Source organism: Hypomesus nipponensis, chromosome 1 (assembly GCF_054491055.1).
Source record: "Hypomesus nipponensis isolate SF chromosome 1, ASM5449105v1, whole genome shotgun sequence".
NCBI lineage: Eukaryota > Metazoa > Chordata > Actinopteri > Osmeriformes > Osmeridae > Hypomesus > Hypomesus nipponensis.
The window spans coordinates 4,866,471-4,892,180 of NC_140361.1; the positions used below are offsets into that span (position 1 = coordinate 4,866,471).

Here is a 25,710-nt window from a genome sequence, read left to right on the forward strand (position 1 = left end):
AGAGACATCAAAGACAGAGAGACAGTTACTGTAAAGTGAGAAGGATGGTAGAGAGAGAGATCATGAGAAAAGAAGAACCCAAACTGAAACCTTGTGAAAAGTGTTTGTTGTTGTAGTTTGCAGCTCATGTTCCTGTGGGGTTCTGTCCCAGCAGGGTAGAGCAGGCACTGACCTGGAACTGGTCAGGAGCCGTCTCTAGTAGCAACAACAACCTGGACTGCATGTCGCCCTCCACCGAAATAAAGAGCGAGAAGGAGAGAGAGAGAGAGAGCGAGAGAGATAGAGAGAGAGATAGAGACAGAGAGAGAGAGAGAGAGAGAGAGAGAGAGAGAGAGAGAGAGAGAGAGAGAGAGGGAAAGAGAGAGGGAAAGAGAGAGGGAAAGAGAGAGAGGGAAAGAGAGAGAGGGAAAGAGAGAGGATTAGAAAGGCCTTTAGAATGAAAACAAGAAAGCCTCTCTTTCTCCAGAGAATAACTCAAGTCTCCATTCACACGTCTGGTCAAAGAAAGAGAAACAGGAGGTCTCGGACTGCGGGAGGTTCATGTGTAACGCTGCTGCTTTGCTCTCCACTCAAAGTCATCTTTCTCACACGCGCTTTCACACACTGCGTCATGCATTAACGCGTTCCGGGCAAGGGGGCCCATGTGTCCTGTCAGCCTTCCTCCTCTTCCTCCTTTCTGCCTCTTCCCTGGAGCCTGTGAGCCGCTCATTACCCTGCCAGCTGAGCGGAGGGTGGGAGGTAACCAGAAACACACTCTCCTCTCTAATTCCCTCTAATGTGAGAGCCAGGCTACAGTAATGAAAGACCAGTGTGTGCGTACACCGATGTGTGTGTCTGTGTGTGTTTACGTGTGTGTGTGTGGGGGGGGGTTCTGTCTGTGTGTGTGAGGGTGTGTATGTATGTTTATGTGTGTGTCTAACTAACTCTGTGGCTGTCTGTGGGGTGTAGAGAGATGGCATAAGAAGAGAGGTATGTAGGAAGACAGCGGTACACCTCGCTGTTCCAGACTGCTCCAGCCAGTCACCAGACTGAGCCGGTCATGTTGCTTCAGCTGGTGCTGCAGGTGCAGATCCAGAGGTGTTGTCCTGGTTCCCTCTGACAGGCGATGATCACTAATGGACGTGTAGATGTTGACTGCAGTCTGGCAGGAACGCTTCTTGTTCCTGGATTGACGACGGTGTCTTGACCCTGTGTACCCAGGCTGTAAGAAGGCTGTCTTAATATTGACACAGAAATCCAGATTAAATGTCTATAGTATATATTCCATATATACTATCTATATGAACTCTCTAACCTCGACCTGCAGACAGCCCCAGCAGTATGTTTTTCTCACTGTCACGGACATGTGGCGCCCTCTTGTGGACACCGTGGACACAACACAAACACAGCCACATGGTACACATTACACACCTCAAGTGCCCCTTGATCAGGTAGTCAGCGCTTGACACCAGGTAGTTTACCTAGGCATCAGCGGACGCACCCTAGAAAGACACAGCCACCAGAGGGAAGGGTTAGCGGGGGGTGTCCATGACGTCACGTCGTTCCCTCTCACCTGGCTGTCCTGGACAGATATATAAAGGTGTCAAGTGGACAGGAGAGAGACAGTGTGATAAGGTGTGAATCCTGGAGAAAAGTGTTCCCACTTCTTGCTTCAGACCATGTGCTTGGGGCTTGATTGGTTGAGATGCAGGTGAGCTACTCTCTAGACGGGAACCCTGTCATGTACCCGCTGAGCTGCGTGAGTCAGACCGGGAACAGCCAGCGCATTCCTGCGCCGTGTCCTTGGGGAGATTTCCCTGGTTATCAGCACGTCACAGGAGACCTGCTCCTCACCTCGGCCTCCTGGGGCTCCACGGCTCCCCCTCAGGAGGACTGGTCATCGCATGGCCCCTGGGCTGGCCCCCGCGCTTCACCTGACCTGACCCAGGTCCCACGCTCCGCACCGGAGGAACTCTCGTCTCGGGACTCGCCGGCCAACCAGGACTCTTTCGGGAGACCGTCGCATGACTGGAGCAGAGATCACCTGCACAGCACCAATCCAGGTACTGGGTGTTTCCAGTGTTTCTGCCTTCTTCTTCTCTTCTCACCACAGTGCTTGAGTGAGGTTAGGTTCCAGCTCAGCAGCCGGGCAGTAGAATTGCTGCTCATCTCCATTTGAAACAGTTTAGGATTGTAACTGATTGAGGCTGAGGTAGAAAAAGAGGTATTTTACGACTGAGAGATAAATAGTTGCATTTTATAAGCCAGAAGTTGTTGTGTTTGACATCTGAGGGGTTTTCGTATTCAGACGCGGTTGGTGTGTATTTGTCAACGCTTCCTGTGCAGATCTGTTTTTTTCTGTTTTTTTAACTCCTAAACAGATGTATCAGTTGCACTTCCTCTTTGGAAACATGATTCAAACACCCCCCTCAGTATCCACAGAGATAAGAAATGTAATATAGTTATCTTGAATATGCTCAGTTTGACTCTCTGGTAAGTTTAGAAAAAGTTTATCTGTGTTTGTGTGTGCTCTTTTATCGCAAATCTTGTCACAATCTTCTCGGGAATGAACGTCACGACATGAGGGATGAATTGATTGTGTCTACAAAGGGACACTGGTTTCCTGCAGGGTGGACAGGACACAATGACACAGACGACAGATTACTAATTTAAAAACATTTTCCAGAAATATTGCACAATATGAACTACACCCTCTCATACTCACACATATTTGTGTCGAGCTGACAGTGGAGCCCAGAGAGTCTCTCTGTACTCTGGGCTGAAAGACTGAGAAGATAACAGCCACACAAACTGACATTTTCACACACACAGGAGGTGACAGGAGAGATAACAGTGACGGAGGCTGGACGGACTAAGTGTCCCAAAGCGACTGACTGAGTACCAACTTACATCAACATAAGACTCCCCAAGCCTTATCTGTGAGTGTGTAAGTGTCTGTGTGGGCATGTGTGTGTGTCTGTGTCTGTGTGTGTGTGTGTATGTGTATGTGTGTGGGCGTGAACGTTTGTGTGTGTGTGTCCCCTCACCCTGCTGTGATCAATTCACTGACAAGACTTCTCCGGATCAATACCCTTAACCTGACTCACCCTACCAGGCACTGTGTGTGTGTGTGTGTCTGTGTGTGTGTCTTTGTGTGTGTCTGTGTGTGGACTATGTACACACTTGAGTATGTCAACAGCCTTCATGAGGAGCCAGTCTAGGCTCGTTCTGGGGAACATGATTAATACAGTCTGAGGCCCGCCGGGCGCCACTGTGCCTGGTGGGATCAGCCCCCCCGTCAGCCACGTCCTTCCCTGTCCTCACACAGGTCTGACTCACTCACCTGGTGCCTCATTAACCGTGCGTGTCCACTACAGCGCTCCCACAATGCCCTACACCAGCGTCAACGCCCAGTTTCATTGAAAATAGATTGGAAGCCGACGCTCCGCGCTGCTCCGCTCCGCTGTGGTGGACACGCACCGTAACACTGGAACTGCGACCCCACACCCTTCTGCTGTTTCCTCCTGAGTGGGTCAAACTTGAGCTTTCGTCACGACTCATGAAATCAGTCTGTATGAGAGATTCACTGGCACCTGCGATACAAACCGGGGTCAAACTCTATATAACGAGTGACACCGTTACAGTGTCTGACCATGCTGTCATAGCTCGTTTCATAAGAACGTCATGGTTTGTCACTTTTATTCTTCTTTCTAATGAATGAATGAATCATTCCGTTTTTTTTTTTTTTTGGTGTATGTATTATATGGGAAGTCAGGTGGCTGAGCGGGTAGAGCATCGGGCTAGTAATCTGAAGGTTGCCAGTTCGATTCGTGGCTGGTGCACATGACGTTGTGTCCTTGGGCAAGGCACTTCACCCTACTTGCCTCGGGGAGAATGTCCCTGTACTTACTGTAAGTCGCTCTGGATAAGAGCGTCTGCTAAATGACAAAATGTAAATGTAAATAGTGCTTTGCACAAATGTGCTTCATGTAGAGCTGTATGTGCTTTACATGGTTGCTAATCCACATGGCTTGTTGACTTGTGTTTGTGTTGTCAGGAGGCAAGACCAGGACAAAGGATAAGTATCGCATGGTGTACACCGACCACCAGAGGCTGGAGCTGGAGAAGGAGTTCCACTACAGCAGATATATCACCATCACCAGGAAGGCTGAGCTGGCCAGTGCTCTCAGCCTCTCAGAACGACAGGTACACACACACACACACACACACGCACGCCCACATACACACGCACGCACGTATACACATACACGCACGCACACATACACAGGCAGGTCACTTACTGCAAACAGGAGACTCAGGAGTCGAACAGACAGAAAAGTGGTCAGTGGTGTGAAAGTGTTGTACTGTCTGTCCCTATGCAGGTGAAGATCTGGTTCCAAAACAGACGAGCCAAAGAGAGAAAACTGAGCAAAAGGAAGCTTCAGCTATCCCTGCATGCCCCCCCATGCCCATCCATGACCCCGCCCCCCCATACAGACACCAAACGTCCTTGACAACTTGTCCATGGCAACCAAACCCTACAGTAAAGATATGTTATCAGAAGCTGAATCGATGTCTGTTATAGAGAGATACCAGAGGAAGTGTGTGTGTGTGTGTGTGTGGGTTAGCGTGTGTTGTCCCACCAATTGCACTACTCAACCATTATTTTCTGCACAGTTTATGATGACTTTGAGATCAGAGAGAGAGACACTGAGAGAGGGAGACAGAGGAAAAAGAGAGGGAGGGGGTGAGAAGATAGAAATAAGAGAGAGAGTAAGAGGTATGTTAATTCCTGTTAAAAGCTGCTTTGTGAAATGCTGGTGACAACACTGACCACCACCGAGTGATGAAACATCTAGTTTCACATGTGATATTGTATAGAGTTCCTAAACAAATGCGTTTTCTATTAGAAGGGCCAATTTCAGTCCTACACTAGACTTAAAGCATTGTGGTGAGAAATTAGGATTTGAGAGTGGTTTGGTGGTTTACTGATTAATATGGAACTGAACATCTGTTTGAGTGACTAAATTAAACATTGTAAAGAGAAGCAAGTACTTGCTATGAATCCTGGTGCTCTTGGAACATACAGCACACACTCTGAACATCCATCAGTGTTTTTCCTGTATGATTTCCATGTTCAGTGTCTGTATGATTGCACCAGTGGACTGGTAAAAAACACCAATATTGCTACCCCTAAATACGCCTACTGAATCCAGGAAACAATTTCATGAAACTACACAGGATATGACCTTTTACCTTCAATGTGAAACAGTAAGAACCAGCTGCAGACCACCACACCATCACTATGCCAACCACTGGCCAACATGCATATATCTGCCATGACCAGGCTACTGGTGAATGATATGGATCCTGTTGAGAGATATCTTACTTATGATACTTTTCTAAATGTGGTTCTGTTTGTATAAACCGTCAGTATATGAATTTGATAGAAAAATATTGGAATTTAGTCAATATTTTTTGTCCATTTAGCAATAATAATACTACATTTTATTTAAAGGCGCCTTTGTCTGCACTCTAGGACACTGTACAGGGTACAAAATACATTTAAAAACAGCCAAATAAAGAATACAACATTAAAAAACAACATTTAGTCTGTTTTTTACTGGGGGGTTTTGAACCCAAGGAGTGTTTGAGAGAAGAGTGTCAACAAGAGTTAGTTCTCGTCCATTTTAGAACATGCAGCACATGCAGCAAACTGAGCTTGTCCAGTCAGCAAGTGGAATGTTTTTGTGGTTCAGGCAGGAAGACTCGATCGTAACAAATAGTTTACTCATTATTGACAGAAGAGACACTTCTTCTTTGCGTTTTGGTCTTTTTTGCAAATGCTTTTTGCCAAGAAACAGGCTGCTCATTGATATTCCACAAGATAAATTTGACATGAGAAGAACTTACATGTGAACTTACATGGCAAATAAAGCAAATTGTGGTTCTTAAGATATTTGGAGCTGTGCGCTGACAATGCCCAGACACTTAATGGTTGTTAACACAAGGATCCAGTTGTATTACAAATTCTGTACATGACATGAGATATTTAAGGCAGTGCATCGAAACTGTCTTACTCATTGACCTGTTGAAGGCAAAAGGCAGGACGCAAAAACATGTAAACATGTATTATTTCAATGACTTCCTCGTTGATTCATATCACAAAAATATATGCTGGCATGACAATTACATTTGATCTGTATTTTTTTGCAAAAATATTTTTGTAAAATGTCCTCACTGTGGCTGATAATAAAGTAACAGTACTGGTCATACAGGCCAGCACCCTTGTATGGTTACAGGGATTGGAAAATTGTTGTGACATTAATGTGTCCACATATGAGGGTTTCAGCTAAGCAGCCACTGGGGGATTCTAGATAGGAAGTCATGTCACCTGACTGGAAATGCAGCAACAAATATAGATATTTTACCAGACTTATGATGATAGACACAAGAAAGCCAGACAAAGAGAGAGGGGGAAAAGAACCAAGTGCGATGTGTTACTTGGTGGTAGGCACTGTACCCAGTGAACCAGCTACAACTGCAGTTTTTTTTACACCTGAAACTGGTAGATAGTTACAGTTGAATTTTCACCACTACTATGAAAAGATTGTGCCATTAAAATGATATACTGCTCTGGAAAAAATTAAGAGACCACTGCACCTTTCCTTTTGAGATAAGTTGAGAAGGAACATTTTGAGTGAGGAACTTCAGGATAACATTTCCCGTGGCCGATTCAACTTGACCCATCTGATCCTCACTCATTGTTGTCCTTTTCATCACTTTAAGGTGCAGTGGTCTCTTAATTTATTCCAGAGCTGTGATTTCATAATTGTATAATTGTGTAAAGAATTTATAAAATAATAACATACCTCCCACGAATGTATCTTATACTTTACTTAACATATAAGATATATACATATGGAACTATTAACATTTCCTTACAAGTAAGAACCCCAAAACCACAATTTAAAAAAATCTGAGAATTTTTTTTTTCTGAAAGATGTGTTGGACAAAAAGAGAAGTCTCTGTAATGGAAAAACTATTCGTGCTCTTTCAGTGTGACCACAGGTGACAAAGCCGTTATAAGGCATCGTTAGTAAGGGGAAGTGATGAGAAGTACAGAGAAAGTTACATGTAGACAGAGGAAACAGGCCCCTGAGTAAAGGGTCAAATAAAGACGTTTACAAATTAAAGATAACGGTAACCTTAAATTAATTAATGCCTTTACTGTAATTGCACATAACAACGAAATTCAAGATAGATGATAGTCAGTTCGATTCTGGAGATCATGACCATGTGAGAATCCATCTTGCCAAGCTCCAGTTTGTCCCCGAACCAGAGTGGTTCCAACCACGTCATATGAGAAACTTATGGCAGTCAACAAACATCGAAATTAGATTCTGTCGTCTTTTGGTGGCATATTCCGATGTGTCAACATGTAATACGGTAACGGTCGTTAATGTAAGAAGAGTGATGTACACACTTTAAAGTCCTGGTAGGCTACTGCTATCTCCAAATAATAGCACGAAAACCAACAGTTCATGAGAGTGCATGAGAACGGAGGGGACCGGGACGCGCAATGCTGCCTAGACTTTTCACCTTCGCTTGGGTTTAAAAAATAAATAGCTGTAGGGCCTAATTGTAGGCTCTAGCGCATGAATTAGCACATCAGTTAAGGCACGGTGTTAGCGTATGGAGGAATACACACATTCCTCCTGAGGCTTGTCCACCTTCGTCCCGGGGCGTGTCATGATCATCACCTCGCCATACTCCACGTCCCTGCTGGGTCTCTGCTCCTGACGGTCGGCGGCCCCGGACACCTTCACCTCGCCGTACTCCACCTCAACAGGAGCCTGCTGCTTCCTCTTCTGTCTCTCCTGGTTCTTCGTCATGAATCGGACATCGGCGTAGGTCACCTCACCATCGTCTTCTGTGGAGAGACATGAGAGTTAGATGTACATCAATGTGTGAACAAACATTTTTTCTTTTGGTTGTTTTTTAAAATCGATTTTTACAGTTTTTTCCGTTAGCAGACGATTTTATTCATGTTGAGTGCATTTGACCGGAAGTTTCGGATAGGCCTACTATTTACTTGCAGTAATTGTTCGAAATGTTAACATCTTAGGTATTAGGGTGTAGCCACTCAACTTGCTGATAAGGAGGCCTATGTGTTAAAGTGTGGCTCACTGGTTAATTCTAGCAACAGTTGTGGGTTTCACGTAAACTAAACTTGTTATTTTCTTAGGGCGTGCTACTCACACCAGCCTGGTTTGGTCCGGTTGAACCGAACCCTGGAGCGTTTACACCTAATGAAGCTCTAGCGAAGACCATACTTCTCGCATTGTCACTCATATATTCATTGCCTGGACTATCAGCTGTTTGGATGAATCGGTTTGGAATGAACCTGAACACGATATATGCTCATTTTCAATAACAGTAGAAATTCATGCATGTTAACTCTCTGACTTGATATCTTCAGAATTCATTCATGTGCGCAGGATAAGAACACAAATTGAGTCAGATGAATTATTTTTAAAACATATTCTGTTCATTAGGCCTATACCCAGTCCAGTTTAACGTTGCTTCCGACTAAGTGGCTTAGTTGTGATAGTATAATAACCACATAACCTGTCCTTAAGTATCCTGTGTTTATGCCTATGTCTATATTTTCAAAGGTGCAGTAACACATACTGTGTGGAGATTGAAACAATGCCTCCACAAACTTCTCCACAAATAAAACAAAAATGAATCAACTTCGACCCAGGGAGATAAAATGCTGCTTACAACACTTGCTCCTATGCTAAGACTCACAGCTGTGCTTGACCAATACTTAAACAATATGTTTCTACTATGTTATGACAGACATAGGATTTACAATTCATCACTGATTAATATGTTCCCCGTATCCCAATATGAAACATGGTACTGGAGACAAAATATGAGTTCTGACCTGCAGAAGCAGCAGTCTTCTTTCTGCACAGCACAAAGTAAATGCCCAGAAGGACAGCTAGGAGCAGGACTCCAGCCAGTGACCCTGCTACAATCACTATCGTATCTGGGGAGATGAGACACAGACAGAGACACAGACATTATTGTTGTTGTCAAATGAATCAGTAGAAGTTTAGTTATACTAAACCTGGTAAGAAGCATTAAATATATGTATCCTTCTCTGACTCCATTTTATCTATTAAATAATTGTAATGAATCAATTAAATCCCTGTACGAACAATGATGTTTAAATATATCAAAATCACTTTGCTTTCCATGCTAAATGGGAAATACCAAACAATGCCAGGCATTACCGTCACTAAAGTTGTGTCTTTTATTATCTCCACTGTGAATAATGTCACTAATGATAAACATGACATATTGCTATCAGTCATCACATCTAGATAATATCATCACTTACTAAAGTCCCAATGGGTCATAAAGTCCCTTGTGTCATTACTAGTGGCTGTGGCCAGGCCCTGGGTGGTGTCATTGGAGGGTCTGGAGTTGGCTATTCTGGTAGTCCTCTTACCAGAGGTAGTCAGAGTGGTGCTCTCTGTTGTGGTGGTAGTTTTGGTACACAGGTTAGGACCAGTGGGACTGACCCAGTCTGATACCTCTGTCCCATTGGATGATGTGCAGTTAATGTATGTTGTACCTAAACCCAGTCAGACAAGATAATGGTAAAGTGGGGCAGAATAGAGGAGTTTTTACTACGGTCCAATCATGGTGCATCATAATGATGATCATAGAATCTCACAGTACAACCAAAGCTTACCATTGCACGTTGAGTCCACAGTGAAGTCCACAGTGGCCTGACTGATGTGGTTGTTAACAGTACAGGTGAGCTTTCCTTCTGTGCCTCTCTCCAGAGTCACGCTGCTTCTCTCTTTATCATGGACGACCCTGGAGTCATTCAGCGCTCGTCCATCCAAAGTCCAGCTGTACCGGGGACTGTCCCCCTCACAGGAGCAGGACATCCTCATCTGTCCCTGGAGGAGACACTCTGAGATGACCAGCCTGGGGGAGGAGACAGGGACTGGGGGGGGAGGGGACACACAGAAGTCAGGGTTAGATTAATTGTTTTTTAGATGATTGATAGTTGTGATCCTTTCAGTTAATTACCTTCAATAAACAGTTGTAACATATGGTTTGAAATCACTCCGTTAGATGTTTGAGTTGTTTCTAGGGTGTAATTGTCAGAATATTCTTTTCCTATTTTATTGATCCTCAGTGTCCCGTTGTTCATATAGAATTTAACCTGGCCATCAGTGTCATTCACAACAATGTTGTGTTTATTATAGTAATTCACTTTATTTGTTTTCATTATAAAGACTTGTTTTCTATTGTGTCCAACTAATTTATATCCATATCCTTCGATGATGTCCGTCAGATGCAGAAACACAGTTCCATTCAGAGCTCCGTAACACTGAGCTCCACTCTGTCTGGCATCACAGGATGTCTCAATACCTGGAGAGAAAATGAGGGGAACATTAGACTGGCAGTTATCACCTATGTGCCAGAAACAGCCCAAAGGTAACGTATTATTATTATTATTGTATTATGTTGTATTGTTATTGTATTATGTTGTATTACATTGTTATTACAAATATTACTTTACAAATGTCAAATGAAAACCACACAATACTATTTATAATGTTCATTGTTTGAATTATCATATTCCTTTGGTCATGATTACCCTGTGTTAGGGATAGAGATATCAAAAGATGACATTTGCGTTAGGATGTATTACACATTAACTAACACATTACAAACACCTGGTTCTAAAGTGTTTCCATTAATGTTAAACTCTGCGTTCTTCTCTGTTCTAGCTAAGTTGTATTGTTACATACTGAAGCATGATACTGTTAATCTTCTGGAAAAAAGTCTCAAACTGTAGAGCTGTAAGCATCTTACCATGAGACGCTCCCGCCAGCAGAAACAGCAGAAGTACTACTTCCATGTCTCTCTACAAACAGCCTCACTTTGACCTGATGGACATCACAGCTGACTGACACGCTTCATCCACAAAATGAGGCAAAAGGACTGTTAAAAGACGAACATATTGATCCTCTGTGAGTCGTTGTGGCACATCAAAAGCCCTAACCCTGATATCAATCACTCTTATTTATAGTGTCATGCAGAGAAGAGGAAGTGTTTTAAAGGGTTCCGCTTCATGTTTGTGTCAACAGGCAGCCATTACAAAAGAGTGCAATATGCATCTGTACCGGTCACCCATCTGTTTAGCATGCTAGCTGTAGCTGGTGAGCTTCTTGGGACAATGGGGTCTGTGAACCTCTGCATGACCTGCTTGGGACTGACCCCTGCAGCTGCTGTACTTATGCCTACATTTGAATTAACATTTTAATATTTTTGATCGAAGCTCCGGATAATTTACAACACAAGAAAACAAGAAAAGATGATTGTGATTCAAAAGAAAGGAGTAAAAGAGAAGGGAATCTACTGTTGTCTTTCCTCCTTTGTCACTTCTTCATTTCCGAGAGATAGAAATGTGCCAAAGGATGACTGTAAGAGAGAAATAAACGGGAAGTAATACATCAAATCCCTTTAACACAAAGCTACAGTTCTCCTATGGTTTTACTGATCTAACTGAAATTTACTGGCTTGGTTTTCTAGAGAAACATGAAAACACCTACATCACCTGTTGTAAGATGGACTAGTGTCTGGCATCCACAATGTGTCCAACTTATTTACTTCAGAAAGCAAAATGCAAATAGCTAACAGTAACAGTGTTCAGTTTTTGCAAACTCCTTCAAGCTTGGGATAAAGTATAGGAATCAAATATATCCAAAAATGTGACATTCTGTGGATAATTTAGCGAGATCAGGACAGATATACATTCATGATCACACTACACAATCATTTTACATGTAATATTTCAGACTTTAAAATAGAAGGCAAAGTCTTATATCTACATTTATATACTAACCCACTATCAACAACTATTTTTTTCTAACACTAACACTCCAGGTGTAATCATGTATTTTGTATTTGAATTTACTTTGTTTATTTTTACAGGGACAGTGCACATTAATCAACGTTTTAAGTAAAAGTGACGGTTTTAGCCAGCCGGCTAATTTTCAACCGCAGTCCCTGGGCAAGTTATTAAAAACAGTTACAATATAAACAATCATTGAACAATGAACACACGCAAGGCAACATAGGACAAGCAAGACGTAGCATACAGATAGAACAATAGGCAACAAGCCAAAACCATAAAAGCAACAAAGCGTTTCCACACCTTACAAGCCACAAACAACATGGAAAGAGACAATACACAGCTAGGGATTATGTTTACAAATCTGGTTGACCTTTAGCCATGTCTTCGTGCTTTTGGTTAAACTGTGATAGGTGGTACAGTTGTTATAATCATACAAGTATGATTTATCTTCACATAATTGTTATTTAATCGCACACTTTATCTCGGTATTTGATCCATGCATTAGGTTGATATGAGTCGTTTCCATGAGCTGAGTGCTGTGGAGGAGAGTGACATCATGTTTGACCTGATGAGGGACATCCAGGACAACGTGCAGATGGAGAGGGCTATCTTCAACCTGATGAAGCGCCTCTCCTTCATGCCACAGGTTAAGTAGAGTGATAACGATGATCAAGAGCAGGTGTTTAAGGGAAACAAGCTCAGAGGCGTGAGGTCGTGACAGTGACGATACAAGTATACACAGTATTGCTGCCTGTAGTTTAAGTTTTGACATTGTTGTTTGTGGAATCCCAGTATTTTCATAGTGCTTAGTTCTTAGTGGTCAGACAGGTAGTTGAATCTTAGACCCATTTTGCCGTATTTTAGTTCTGAGAGAGCTTGTTTTGAGTAAAAGCTAAAACTACACAACCGGCAATCTTTTTCTAATTCATTAGTGCTGGACAATAATATGCCTAGCTATCTGCCTAGCTTGGTACACATAGCAAATCACCTTGTGAGGGGAAATAACAGTGATAATACTGGAAAACACATGCATGTATGTAAACTTTAATGCTGAATACTTGTGCTTTTTAAACAGGCAAGCAGGTTTAACTGTGTGATTTGTGAAACACAAGAACACAGATTTTCTTATGTAATTTACACACATCAACAATATTAATCTCCAATTGTATGTAACATTTGACAACTGATAGCACATGGTCAGTAGATTGTTCAAGTAGTACAAACGTTAACCAATGGAGGGCAGCAGAGTTCCATTCTGTGTCTCATTGGCCAAAATAAACTATTTTCTGGAATATTTGGAAATGACTGGCAATTAGTTTTAGCAGAAGGAAGGAACATTTTGAGTGAGGAACGTCAGGGTAAAATTGGCCGTGGCCTCTTAAATTGTACCTGCCTGATCCTCACACATAATTGTCCTTTTCAACACTTTAAGGTGGAGTGGTCTCTTAATTTTTCCAGAGCTGTGATTACATAAATATGTAATTGTGTAAAAAATTTATTAAATAATGAGATACATTCCGTGAATTTATCTTATACTTTACTTAACATAAAAATACATACATATGGAACTGTTTACATTTCCTTACAGGTAAGAACCCAAAAACTACAATGAAAATAAACCTGAAAAATAATTCTGAGAGATGTGTTGGACAAAAAGAGAAATCTCTGTCCTGGAAAAACGTTTTGTGTTCTTTCAGTGACCACAGTTACTTCACCGACACAGATATTATAAGGCTTCAGGTGGCTGAGCGGTTAGGGAGTTGTGCTAGTAATCTGAAGGTTGGCAGTTCGAATCCTGGCCCTGTCAAAAAAATGACGATGTGTGTGGCAAGGCACTTCACCCTACCTGCCTCGGGGGGAATGTCCCTGTACTTATTGTAAGTCGCTCTGGATAAGAGCGTCTACTAAATGTAAATGTAAGGCATCGTGAGATAGGGGAAGTGATGAGAAGTACCAGTTACAGATAGACAGAGATGCTCAGAGCCCCTGAGTAAAGGGTCAAATACATACGTTTGCAAATTTTACATAATGTTAACCTTGCCAGACAGCTAGATTCACCATGTGAATGTAGCCGGTGTCTATCGGTTAAAACTCACTCCTCAAGTATGTCAACAGGCCACCCGCGTTAACAAAGAGCTAGCATTTTGTTGGCGTAGCTGGTAGTGGTCGCGCTTGGGAAGTCAGAGGTGGGGTGTTTGATCCCAGTGAGGTGCGACCATCGGCCCGCATACCTCTGAAGGAGCAAGACCACGTCTGTTAGATGAGAATCCATCTTGCCAAGCTCCAGTTTGTCCACAAACGAGAGTGGTTCGGACCACGTTATATTAGGAACTAATGGCAATTACAGGCGTGGTTGAAGTTAGCCCGTGAACAAACATCGAAATGAGATTCTGTTGTCTTTTTGGTGGCATATTCCAATGTGTCAAAATCTTGATAGACACAATAACAGTTGTTAAGGTAAGCAGAGTGATGTACACACTTTAAAGTCCTGGTAGGCCTACTGCTATCTCCAAATAATAGCAGAAATACCTTTTGTCCAATCAAATTACTTGATTGGAACTAACTGTTTTATAATAGATGTCATCAGTGCTTAATTTGGAAATCAGAAGGTGCCGGAACCCGAAGTGCATGAGAGCGGAGGTTGCCCGGACACTCAATGTTGCCAATTTTGCGACTTTCGTAACTTTAGATAGCCTGGCTGCCAGTCCAACTTTTCCCCGCCCACAAAAAAATTTGGTCGAGAAGTTGGGTCAGGAGGGTTTCGTATTGGGGAACAACTACAGAAAACCAGAATCTGGGCGTACCAATGAAATTGCCAGGGCGGGCTTTATACGATGATGGACAGATGATCAACAGTAACGTAATCACCCACGTCACAAAAGAGTGCTTAAGTTGAATTCGTTTTGAACAAACAACATATTACGTTGCTCTGATTGGTTGTAGGTCTATCCAATTGAGCAAAGAGGCATTTGTTTTCCAGGCTCGTTTGAAACACGCCCCGTAGTCAAAGCCCAACGGAGAGTTCTCGGACTCATATTCTGACTAGAATTATGAGTATGAAAACGTCAGGCTAAACTTTAGAGCCTAGCGCATGAATTAGCACATCAGTTAAGGCACGGTGTTAGCGTATGGAGGAATACACACATTCCTCCTGAGGCTTGTCCACCTTCCTCCCGGGGCGTGTCATGACTATCACCTCGCCATACTCCACCTCCTTGCGGGGTCTCTGCACCTGACGGCCAGCGGCCCCGGACATCTTCACCTGGCCGTACTCCACCTCAACAGGAGCCTGCTGCTTCTTCTTCTTCTGTCTCTCCTGGTTCTTCGTCACATATTGGACATTGGCGTAGATCACCTCACCTTCATCTTCTGTGGAGGAACATGAGTTAGATTTATGTCAATATGTGAACAAACATTTTAATAATTTATTTTCTATTTTTTACTGTTTTTTCATTTAGCTGACGATTTTATCCAATGTTGTATGAGTGCTTTTGACTGGAAGTTTCAATTACAGGTGTTATTTACTTGCAGTAAGTGTTTGGAATTTTCACGTCTTAGGTGTGTCACTCAACTTGGTCGAAGAATGCTGATAAGTAAGCCTATGTGTTAAAGTGTGGTTCACTGGTTAATTCTAGCAACAGTTAAGGGTTTCATGTATCCTGAACTTCTTCTTTTCCTTAGGCGTGTTCACACCAGCCTGGTTTGGTCCAGTTGAACCGAACCCTGGAGCGTTTACACCTAATGAAGCTCTAGCGAAGACCATTTCTCGCATTGTCACTCATATATTCATCGCCTGGACAATCAATCATGATGTCAGCTGTTTGGATGAATTGGTTTGGTAATGCAGAACCTGAACACGATAACACCTGTCATTGTCATTTTCAATAACAGTAGAAATATATGCATGTTAACTTTTTGACTTGATATCTTCAGAATTCATGTGCGCAGGATGAGTAAAAAAACTAACAATTATTTTAAAACTTATTCTGTTAATAAGGTCTATACCAGTCCAGTTTACCTTTGCTTCGGAGGAAGTGGCTTAGTTGTGACACTATAAAAAAACACTTTCATAACCTGTCCCTATGCATCCTGTGTTTATGCCTATGTCTATTTTTTCAAAGGTGCTGTAACTCATACAGAGTGGAGATTGAAACAATGCCTCCACAAACTTCTCCACAAACAAAACATATACATGAATACTCCAACCCAGGGAGATAACATGCTGCTTACAACACTGGCTCCTATGCTAAGACTCACAGCTGTGCTTGACCAATACATAAACAATATGTTTCTACTATGTTATGACAGACACAGCATTTACAATTCATCACTGATTAATATGTTCCCCGTATCCCAATATGAAACATGGTACTGGAGACAAAATATGTGTTCTGACCTGCAGAAGCAGCAGTCTTCTTTCTGCACAGCACAAAGTAAATGCCCAGAAGGACAGCTAGGAGCAGGACTCCAGCCAGTGACCCTGCTACAATCACTATCGTATCTGGAGAGATGAGACAGAGACACAGACATTAGTATTGCTGTCAAATGAATCAAGACAGGTTTAGGATTAGCTAAACCTAGTAGGAAGGATTTCACAAATGTATAATTTGTACTATTTTTAACAAATAATAACAGAATATTCTAAACCACTTTGTTGTCCATGCTATATATGAAATACTTATTTTAAAATAATCGTAATCTTCGTAATAATCATCACATGACCATCGCTGTGTCTATTGTCATCTCCAATATGAATGATGTCACTAAGGATAAAAATGACATATTGATATCAGTCATCACATCTAGATAATGTCATCACTTTCTAGGGTTCCACTGGGTCTGAGTGCCATTTCTAGTGTGATTGGAGGGTCTGGAGTTGGCTGTTCTGGTAGTCCCCTTACCAGAGGTAATCAGAGTGGTGCTCTTTGTCTGGGTGGTGGGGTTTGTGGTGATTGTTCTGGAACACAGGTTAGGACCAGTGGGACTGACCCAGTCTGATACCTCCGTCCCATTGGATGATGTGCAGTTAACTTATATTTGACCTAAACCCAGTCTGCTGGGTGTCATCCTGCCCCCACCTTTGCTGGACAGGGTCTCAACTTAATGGCTCTCACACCTCATTGTGTAACTTCCTGTAACACTGCTAGTCATATGTTGATAAGTAAGGGTCAAGAAGTGGTCTGATTGGTTGTTCTTGTGTATAATGGGAATTGTGGATTGTTGATCTCCTGAGATCTTCTCCTCAGCTCTGGCTTGTCCTTGTACTCATTCTCTCTGCTCACCTCTTGCTGTCTCTCTGGTTTACCATAATCATGGCAGCTGTTGGGTCACAAATTCAGTCTAAGTTCCTAAGTTTGTTTCAAAACCTAAGTCCAAAAATTCGTTTCAAAACCTAAGTTCAAAACAGCACGGAAAACGGGAGCAGAGTATGATGCAAAGTGTTTATTCGAATCTAACACAGAGGATTGATTCCAACAAACGGGAGCATGGTCTCGAGATCAGACTGAAATTTTTCTCCGGACATTTGCTTTTATATTTTTCCTTCAATATTTTTGATGATTTCTCATTGGCACAGTACATGTTGTCACATTGTCACAGAATTTGCATAGCCTGGCCATTCCCCAACACTGTGGCCACGCGAGGCTTGTAGTTCAGGTCACCTGGAGTTCAAATCCATAAATTTGTTCTCAGTCGCTTGTAGTTCTCTCTATCTGGGCCTTGTAGTTTTTTTATGGTTGAGGCCTACACACATACGTTTTCCTCCGGCTCTCAAACTCTGCTTATCTGGGCTTCCATGTCTGGCTTATTTCTTCTATGTTTAATGTTACTTTTCAATCCATCTACTCAATTGCATCTGGTTATCCATACTATAGAATAATATAGCGTATAAATGCACAAAGGTGATTTTTCAATAATATAAAATAATACATCATATAAATGCACAAAGGTGATTTAGTGGTTTCACATCAGTTATATAGTACCATGATTGTTTTCTCCTTCGTCATGATTACAACAGTGTGTTAATAATTCTTCATCACAGCGTAGGTAGAAGTTAACCCTCGTTTTGTAACATGTTTGCCTTGTAATAAATGTCATTCATTTGCAATGTTATCAAATGTATATTGTATTTAACCATTGTTGACCATTCTTGCTCTGATTTAATGCATAGAGTCAAATAACTGTAATTCTATTGGTACTGGCATTATTTGGTTCATGCTAATACACTGTTCAGTTTCCCATCTTGCTTTAAACCATAGGGGAATTAGTTTAGGTTGTTTGGACAATATTTAACCCCTTACACTACTGTCCAATCATGGTGCATCATAATGATGATCATAGAATCTCACAGTAAAACCAAAGCTTACCATTGCACGTTGAGTCCACAGTGAAGTCCACAGTGGCCTGACTGATGTGGTTGTTAACAGTACAGGTGAGCTTTCCTTCTGTGCCTCTCTCCAGAGTCACGCTGCTTCTCTCTTTATCATGGACGACCCTGGAGTCATTCAGCGCTCGTCCATCCAGAGTCCAGCTGTACCGGGGACTGTCCCCCTCACAGGAGCAGGACATCCTCATCTGTCCCTGGAGGAGACACTCTGAGATGACCAGCCTGGGGGAGGACACAGGGACTGGGGGGGGGACAGACAGACAGAGGTCAGGGTTAGATTTTTTTTTGGGGAGATGGTTGATGGTTGTGATCTTTTCAGTTATTTACCTTCAATAGACAGTTGTAATTTATATTTTGCAGGGTTTCTTGTATTATAACCTGGAGTTGTTTCTAGGGTGTAATTGTCAGAATATTCTTTCCCTATTTGATGGATCCTCAGTGTCCCATTCTTCTTCTCAAAGTAAATACGGCCATCAGTTGTTTCTTGGTCTTCTTTATCAAAGTAAACAACTCCCCCACTTTTTGTTTTGAAGACTCGTTTTCTCTGATCTCCAGTTAATTTAATGTGATGTCCTTTAATTTTGTCCGTCAGATGCAGAAACACAGTTCCATTCAGAGCTCCGTAACACTGAGCTCCACTCTGTCTGGCATCACAGGATGTCTCAATACCTGGAGAGACAATGAAGGGAACATTAGACTGGCAGTTATCACCTATGTGCCAGAAACAGCCCAAAGGTAACATTGTATTATTCATTATTATTATTGTATTATGTTGAATTGTTATGGTATTATGTTGTGTTACATTGTTATTACAAATATTACTTTACAAATGTCACATAAAAAATGTCTAGCACACAATAATATTTCTAATGTTCATTGTTTGAATGATCATATTCCTCTGGTCATGATTACCCAGTGTTAGGGATAGAGATGTCAAAAGATGACATTTGCGTTAGTCGATAAGTAATAAGGCCCTTATTAGACTTACAAACTTACTCAGGATTTATTTTACATTAACTAACACATTACAAACACCTGGTTCTAAAGTGTTTCCACTATTGTCTCAACAGATTCAACTCTGCGTTCTAGCTAAGTTGTATTGTTACATACTGAAGCATGATACTGTTCTTCGTCTGACCACAAATGTCTCAAAGTGTAGAGCTGTAAGCATCTTACCATGAGAGGCTCCCGCCAGCAGAAACAGCAGAAGCACCACTTCCATGTCTCTCTACAAACAGCCTCACTTTGACCTGATGGACATCACAGCTGACTGACACCCTTCATCCACAAAATGAGGCAAAGGGACTATTAAAAAATTAACATATTGATCCTCTGCGAGTCGTTGTGGCCCAGCAAAATCCCTAACCCTGATATCAATCAGGCTTATTTGTAGTGTCATGCAGAGAAGAGGAAGTGTCTTACAGGGTTTTGCTTCATGTTGTTGTCAAGAGGCAGCCAGGCCCACCATCAAGATTGCTAGAGTGAAACGTTGCATGATTACAAAAGAGTGCAATATGCATCTGTAATGGTCACCTGTCTGTGTAGCATCTCAGCTGTGGCTGGTGAGCTTCTTGTGACAGATAGGGTCTGTGCACCTCTGCATGGCCTGCTTAGGACAGATATAGGGCCTGTTTATCTCTGCTGCTGTACTTATGCCTACATTTGCCTACAACTAACATTTAAAGATGTTTGATTGAAGCTCTGGATAATTTACGATACAAGAAAACATGATGATCGTAATTTGAAAAGAAAGAAGCAACACTGCTTCAAGCTTGCGGCAAAGCATAGGAATCAAATATATCAAATTTTGCGAGCTAGGGACAGATATACATTCATGATCACATAGCACAATAATTTTACATTAAATATTTCAGACTTTAAAATAGTAGGCAAAGTCTTACATCTACATTTATCTACTAACCTAGAATACTCTTGTCACGCCCCTGGCTGTGACACTGGATTTCTTTATTTTTCCCTGTGTTCTCCTCCCTCCCTTTCCCTGTGTGTGTGTGCGTATGTGTGTGTGCGTGTGTGTGTGTGCGTGTGTGTGCGTGCGTATGTGTGTGTGCATGGGCGGAGTCTCCTGGGAACAGACAACTACTCTCACGTGCTGCAGATCTGTAATCAACATCCTACTTCAACCTTGCTCACCATCCAGACTGCCTGATTGTTACGTCAGTCACATGGTGAACTACGAGGCCGCTCAGTCGCTGAGTTTTGAATTATTTTTACCTGTTTTTGTGGGTTCTTATTTACCTTTCTCCTGTGATTTTCATTTCCCGGTCGAATCTCCAGTGCTTCTCCAGCCAGCTATGTTCTTTGCCCTGTTTTCTCCTGAAGACCTGCAGCCCATAGCTTCACACCTTTGAAAACTTCCAGTCTGATCCCGGGATCTTGCTCACATTTGTTGGAGTTTCTGTCACTCTGAATGCTAATAAACATTTTGCTTCAAACTCTGCTGAGTTCCAGTAATGTTTCAAACTTACAAAATCGGTTGAAGATGTAGATTATTTTTCACTACACAAAGACAAATGGGGTACAGTTAGTGCAATAGTACAATATTGCTGGAAGTGCAACCAGCTTTCTTGAGGAATCGTGTTTGGTAGGTGTCTTGTAGGGCTGGGAGCTTCCTGCCAATGATGAACTCAGCAAACCTGACCACACTACGTAGGGCCTTGCGGTCCCTGTCTGCAGCTCCCCTACCACACTGTCGTGACAGCTTGCTTATCACAACCACATCAACGATGGGCGATTAGCTGGAAGACTTGGGGTAAGGCATCACAGGAAATAGAAGAGATATACATTATAGAAGCTGCTGTTTCTGCCCTCAGCCCACTCCCCAGTCAGAAGTCTTCTACAGCCCAGTGGAGACCCCATCTGAGAGAGATAGTTCCTGTCCTGATGCCGGTGGGGGGTCAGATGGCTGAGCGGTTAGGGAATCAGGCTTTTAATCCGAAGGTTGACGGTTTGATTCCTGGCCGTGCTAATGATGTTGCATCCTTGGGCAAGGCACTTCACCCTACTTGCCTCGGGGGGAATGTCCTTGTACTTACTGTAAGTCGCTCTGGATAAAAATACTGGGCATTATAGAGGATATCTGAAAGGATCTATTTCTTCATGAATGATTGCACGTCTGGCCAAACCACACCTATGGACGTTGTTATAATAAAGCTGTATTGTACTGGTGTAGACATACAGTACTGTAAAGTCATGTTGAGGTTCTGTTCTGCATTTTCTCCTCAGGTCTCCAGGATGAACAGGCTGTTAAAGACACTACTGTTTTGAATTATGAAAGTACATGACTTATTCTAGTGTCTGTGTGTCAGTGAAGGGCAACACAACTGTGTTAGAGTTGGGGTTAAATGTCAGGGGTTGTTTCTGGATAGGGCTGGACAGAGAGTCAGAGGACCTGACCGTCTCCTGTCTCTCCAGGTTCTGATGTGATGCTGGAGGGAGGAGATGGTCGGTGTGCTGGCAGATGAAACACCAGGGAGAGTGGAGGAGATTGGACCGGGAGTCTATCTTGGACCTGAGAGTTGCAGCTGTAGCGTGCAGACAGCTAGACTGTGGCTCTGCTGTTTCAATAAAATGTAGTGCTGATGATAAACATCCTGTATGGTTGTTCAGATCTCACTGTGTAATCTCTCCTACTATAAATAGGAATGGAACAGCACTTTGCGGCATTATCACGTGACCTTGTCAAAATGAAACATGTTACACTGAGTCTGTGAGGGTGGAGGTTGAGATTGGGGGTGATTCTCAACCTGTCACAGTAGCTGTTATTAAAGATTTAAAGCAGACAAATGCCCCCTACAGGTATAATCAGAATCAGAATCAGTCTCTGGTATGACGTTATTGTTTACAGTTTCATGCTGATGGGATTATGACAGCTGAAAGAGACAAAAAGTGTTTGTCCTGCTTTTTAAATGTTCTCTCTTTACTTCTTTGTCTCTTTACTCCTTTGTGTGCAGATATCCTGTTCCAGCCCAGTATCTCCCTGTTTTCTTCTATGCTAGAGGTCTCCCAGGACCAGCAGCAGGGGCTGCAGGTGTTCAGGGACCACAGCTTCACCATCACCTGCTCCATCCAGCCACAGGACCCAGGAGGCTCCTTCCACCTCAACTTCACTGGCTCCAACACAACCCTGAGACACACCCTCACAGCTGTCAATCACTCTGCCAACTTCCTCTTTCCTGCTGCAGACCATGCCCACCAAGGAAACTACAGCTGTGTTTATGAAGTTGACGTTTTCTCTCATAACTTCAACTTCACCTCTGAGAGTGAGCTCCTCTCAGGGACCGCAAGAGGGAGTCAGATGGCTGAGTGGTTAGGGAATCGTGCTAGTAATCAGAAGGTTACCAGTTCGATTCCCGGCCGTTTGAGTCCTGTGGGGATCTTCAGGAAGACACTCCGAAAATGTGTCAGTAGCAGTCATCTAGGTCACTTCTCATCTCCACACACAAGTAGCAGCACTTTAAACTGGAAATGGAAGTTACAGGATGTGTATTTACCTTGGTAGTTGACATCCTTCTCTTCATCCGCTGTGTTTCTGTTCCAGCCAATCCTCTGCCAGCTTTCATCATCAGAGTGGTGGTGGTGCTGCTGACTCTGCTAACGTCCAACACTGCCCTCTATCTGTACTTTAAGGTACTGTTGTTTGTTCATGTCACATTTCTCTGTTTTCCCCTTTTCTTGAGTCTCTTGTGTTGTGTCTCTCCAGGCCATCAGGAACCCAGGGCCTGTTCTATAGAACAGTGTCAACAATGTCAGCATTTTAAAAGTGCTTTGGTTACTAACCATAGCAGTATCTACACCATCACAAAAATAAGACTTCAATGTTAATTATTTTAAATCTTAATGTGCATATTTAGACTGATTCACCATCTTATGAGAAAATAAAGGTCTAAGCTACACTAATTGGATGTAATACTGTAATATACTATTGTAAAACTAAACCTGTCTCAGAGGGAGTTGATGTTAGTCTCAGCTTCCAAGCACAATGAAAGGCAATAAAGTTAACTGTATCCCATAATAAGCCGGAAAGGTATTCAGTAGCTGGTAGTATGGCCTACAGGATAGTAACACTAACCCTATACTGATTCTTTTTACGCCTCGTGGACTGTTCTGCATGGTTCTCATAAGTTTTCTATTAGGTTTATTTCACATGAGAAGGTATTTCACAGTGAAGTCCACAGTGGCCTGACTGATGTGGTTGTTAACAGTACAGGTGAGCTTTCCTACTGTGCCTCACACAGGGACTGGGGGGGGAGGGGACACACAGAAGTCAGGGTTAGATTAATTGTTTTTTAGATGATTGATAGTTGTGATCCTTTCAGTTAATTACCTTCAATAAACAGTTGGAATATAAGTTTTTAAGTCGTTCCGTTTTCGTTAGTTGTTGTTTCTAGGGTGTAATTGTCAGAATATTCTTTTCCTATTTTATTGATCCTCAGTGTCCCGTTGTTTAAATAGAATGTAACCTGGCCATCAGTGTCATTCACAACAATGTTGTGTTTATTATAGTAATTCACTTTATTTGTTTTCATTATAAAGACTTGTCTTCTAGTGTGTCCAACTAATTTATATCCATATCCTTCGATGATGTCCGTCAGATGCAGAAACACAGTTCCATTCAGAGCTCCGTAACACTGAGTTACATTCTGTCTGGCATCACAGGATGTCTCAATACCTGGAGAGACAATGAGGGGAACATTAGACTGGCAGTTATCACCTATGTGCCAGAAACAGCCCAAAGGTAACGTATTATTTATTATTATTATTGTATTATGTTGTATTGTTATTGTATTATGTTGTATTACATTGTTATTACAAATATTACTTTACAAATGTTAAATGAAAACCACACAATACTATTTATAATGTTCATTGTTTGAATTATCATATTCCTCTGGTCATGATTACCCTGTGTTAGGGATAGAGATGTCAAAAGATGACATTTGCGTTAGGATGTATTACACATTAACTAACACATTACAAACACCTGGTTCTAAAGTGTTTCCACTAATGTCTAACAGATTCAACTCTGCGTTCTTCTCTGTTCTAGCTAAGTTGTATTGTTACATACTGAAGCATGATTCTGTTAATCTTCTGGAAAAAAAGTCTCAAAGTGTAGAGCTGTAAGCATCTTACCATGAGACGCTCCCGCCAGCAGAAACAGCAGAAGCACCACTTCCATCTCTCTCTACAAACAGCCTCACTTTGACCTGATGGACATCACAGCTGACTGACACGCTTCATCCACAAAATGAGGCAAAGGGACTGTTAAAGAATTAACATATTGATCCTCTGCGAGTCGTTGTAGCCCAGCAAAATCCCTAACCCTGATGTCAATCAGGTCTCATGCAGAGAAGAGGAAGTGTTTTAAAGGGTTCCGCTTCAAGTTTGTGTCAACAGGCAGCCATTACAAAAGAGTGCAATATGCATCTGTACCGGTCACCCATCTGTTTAGCATGCTAGCTGTAGCTGGTGAGCTTTTCATGACAGATTGGGGCTGTGGACCTCTGCATGGCCTGCTTGGGACTGAGCCCTGCAGCTGCTGTTTTTATGCCTACATTTGAACTAACATTTCAACGTTTGATTGAAGCTCCGGATAATTTACAACAACAGAAAATGTGATGATTGTAATTTAAAAGAAAGCAGTAAAAGAGAAGAGAATCTATTTTTGTGTTACCTCCTTTGTCACTTCTTCATTTCTCAGAAATAAAATGTGTTAAAGGACGACTGTAAGATAACACAATGCTACAGTTCTTCAATGGTTTTACTGATCGAGCTGAAATTTACTGGCTTGGTTTTCTAGTGAAACATGAAAACACCTACATCACCTGTTGTAGATTAGTATAAGACTAGTGTCTGGCATGCACAATGGGTCCAACTTCTTTACTTCAGAAAGCAAAATGCAAATAGCTAACAGTAACAGTGTTCAGTTTTTGCAAACTGCTTCAAGCTTGCGGCAAAGTACAGGAATCAAATATATTATAAAATTTGACATTCTGTGGATAATTTAGCGAGTTAAGGAGAAATATACATTCATGATCACACTACACAATAATTTTTAATTTTATATTTCAGACTTTAAAATAGTAGGCAGTCTTATATCTACATTTATATACTAACCCACTATCAAAAACTTTTTTTTTTTAAACACTCCAGGTGTAATCATGTGGGAATATCATAATCCCAATGTCTAATACGAGATTAGCAACACGCATGTCCATTTCAAACTATCCTGATAATCCCTGTTGTCTCTCAGCCTCCTCCAGTACGTGGAGACCGATAGGTCTGAACAGACAGTAAACTGAACACAGCACCAGCTCTGAGGCTAGAGACCAAGAGAAACACAGTCAAACACCTTCTGTCTGTTCTGCCTGTAACC

At 42.1% G+C, this 25,710-nt stretch overlaps 2 protein-coding genes across 3 annotated transcripts; one reads left to right on the forward strand and one right to left on the reverse strand.

Moving 5' to 3' along the window:
* The first annotated feature begins 1,041 nt into the window (after positions 1-1,041).
* On the forward strand, positions 1,042-5,550 carry cdx1a (caudal type homeobox 1a). The gene is made up of 3 exons (XM_084706489.1): positions 1,042-2,042; positions 4,037-4,185; positions 4,362-5,550. Exons 1-3 carry the CDS (start codon positions 1,685-1,687, stop codon positions 4,491-4,493), a joined length of 639 nt encoding a protein of 212 aa, XP_084562615.1. The 5' UTR covers positions 1,042-1,684; the 3' UTR covers positions 4,494-5,550.
* Positions 5,551-7,188: 1,638 nt separating this feature from the next.
* On the reverse strand, positions 7,189-11,050 carry LOC146302145 (uncharacterized). Of its 2 annotated transcripts, none has more exons than XM_084706480.1 (6): positions 10,888-11,050; positions 10,096-10,440; positions 9,749-10,009; positions 9,503-9,628; positions 8,933-9,037; positions 7,189-7,912 (listed from the first exon to the last, which is right to left on the reverse strand). In XM_084706480.1, the coding sequence occupies exons 1-6, from the start codon at positions 10,931-10,933 to the stop codon at positions 7,668-7,670; spliced, it is 1,128 nt and encodes a 375-aa protein (XP_084562606.1). In that variant the 5' UTR covers positions 10,934-11,050; the 3' UTR covers positions 7,189-7,667. The 2 variants fall into 2 exon arrangements, with proteins under 2 accessions (XP_084562606.1, XP_084562595.1); XM_084706469.1 differs by having other exon boundaries at positions 9,392-9,628.
* Positions 11,051-25,710: the final 14,660 nt, after the last annotated feature.

Coding starts and splice junctions, on each gene's coding strand:
- cdx1a (XM_084706489.1), top strand. CDS start 1,685: ATGCAGGTGAGCTACTCTCTAGACGGGAACCCTGTCATGTACCCGCTG. Junction 2,043..4,036: donor CCTGCACAGCACCAATCCAG/GTACTGGGTGTT, acceptor TTGTGTTGTCAG/GAGGCAAGACCAGGACAAAG. Junction 4,186..4,361: donor TCAGCCTCTCAGAACGACAG/GTACACACACAC, acceptor GTCCCTATGCAG/GTGAAGATCTGGTTCCAAAA.
- LOC146302145 (XM_084706469.1), bottom strand. CDS start 10,933: ATGGAAGTAGTACTTCTGCTGTTTCTGCTGGCGGGAGCGTCTCATG. Junction 10,441..10,887: donor GCTGGCGGGAGCGTCTCATG/GTAAGATGCTTA, acceptor TTTTCTCTCCAG/GTATTGAGACATCCTGTGAT. Junction 9,038..9,391: donor TATGACCCATTGGGACTTTA/GTAAGTGATGAT, acceptor TCATCTCCCCAG/ATACGATAGTGATTGTAGCA.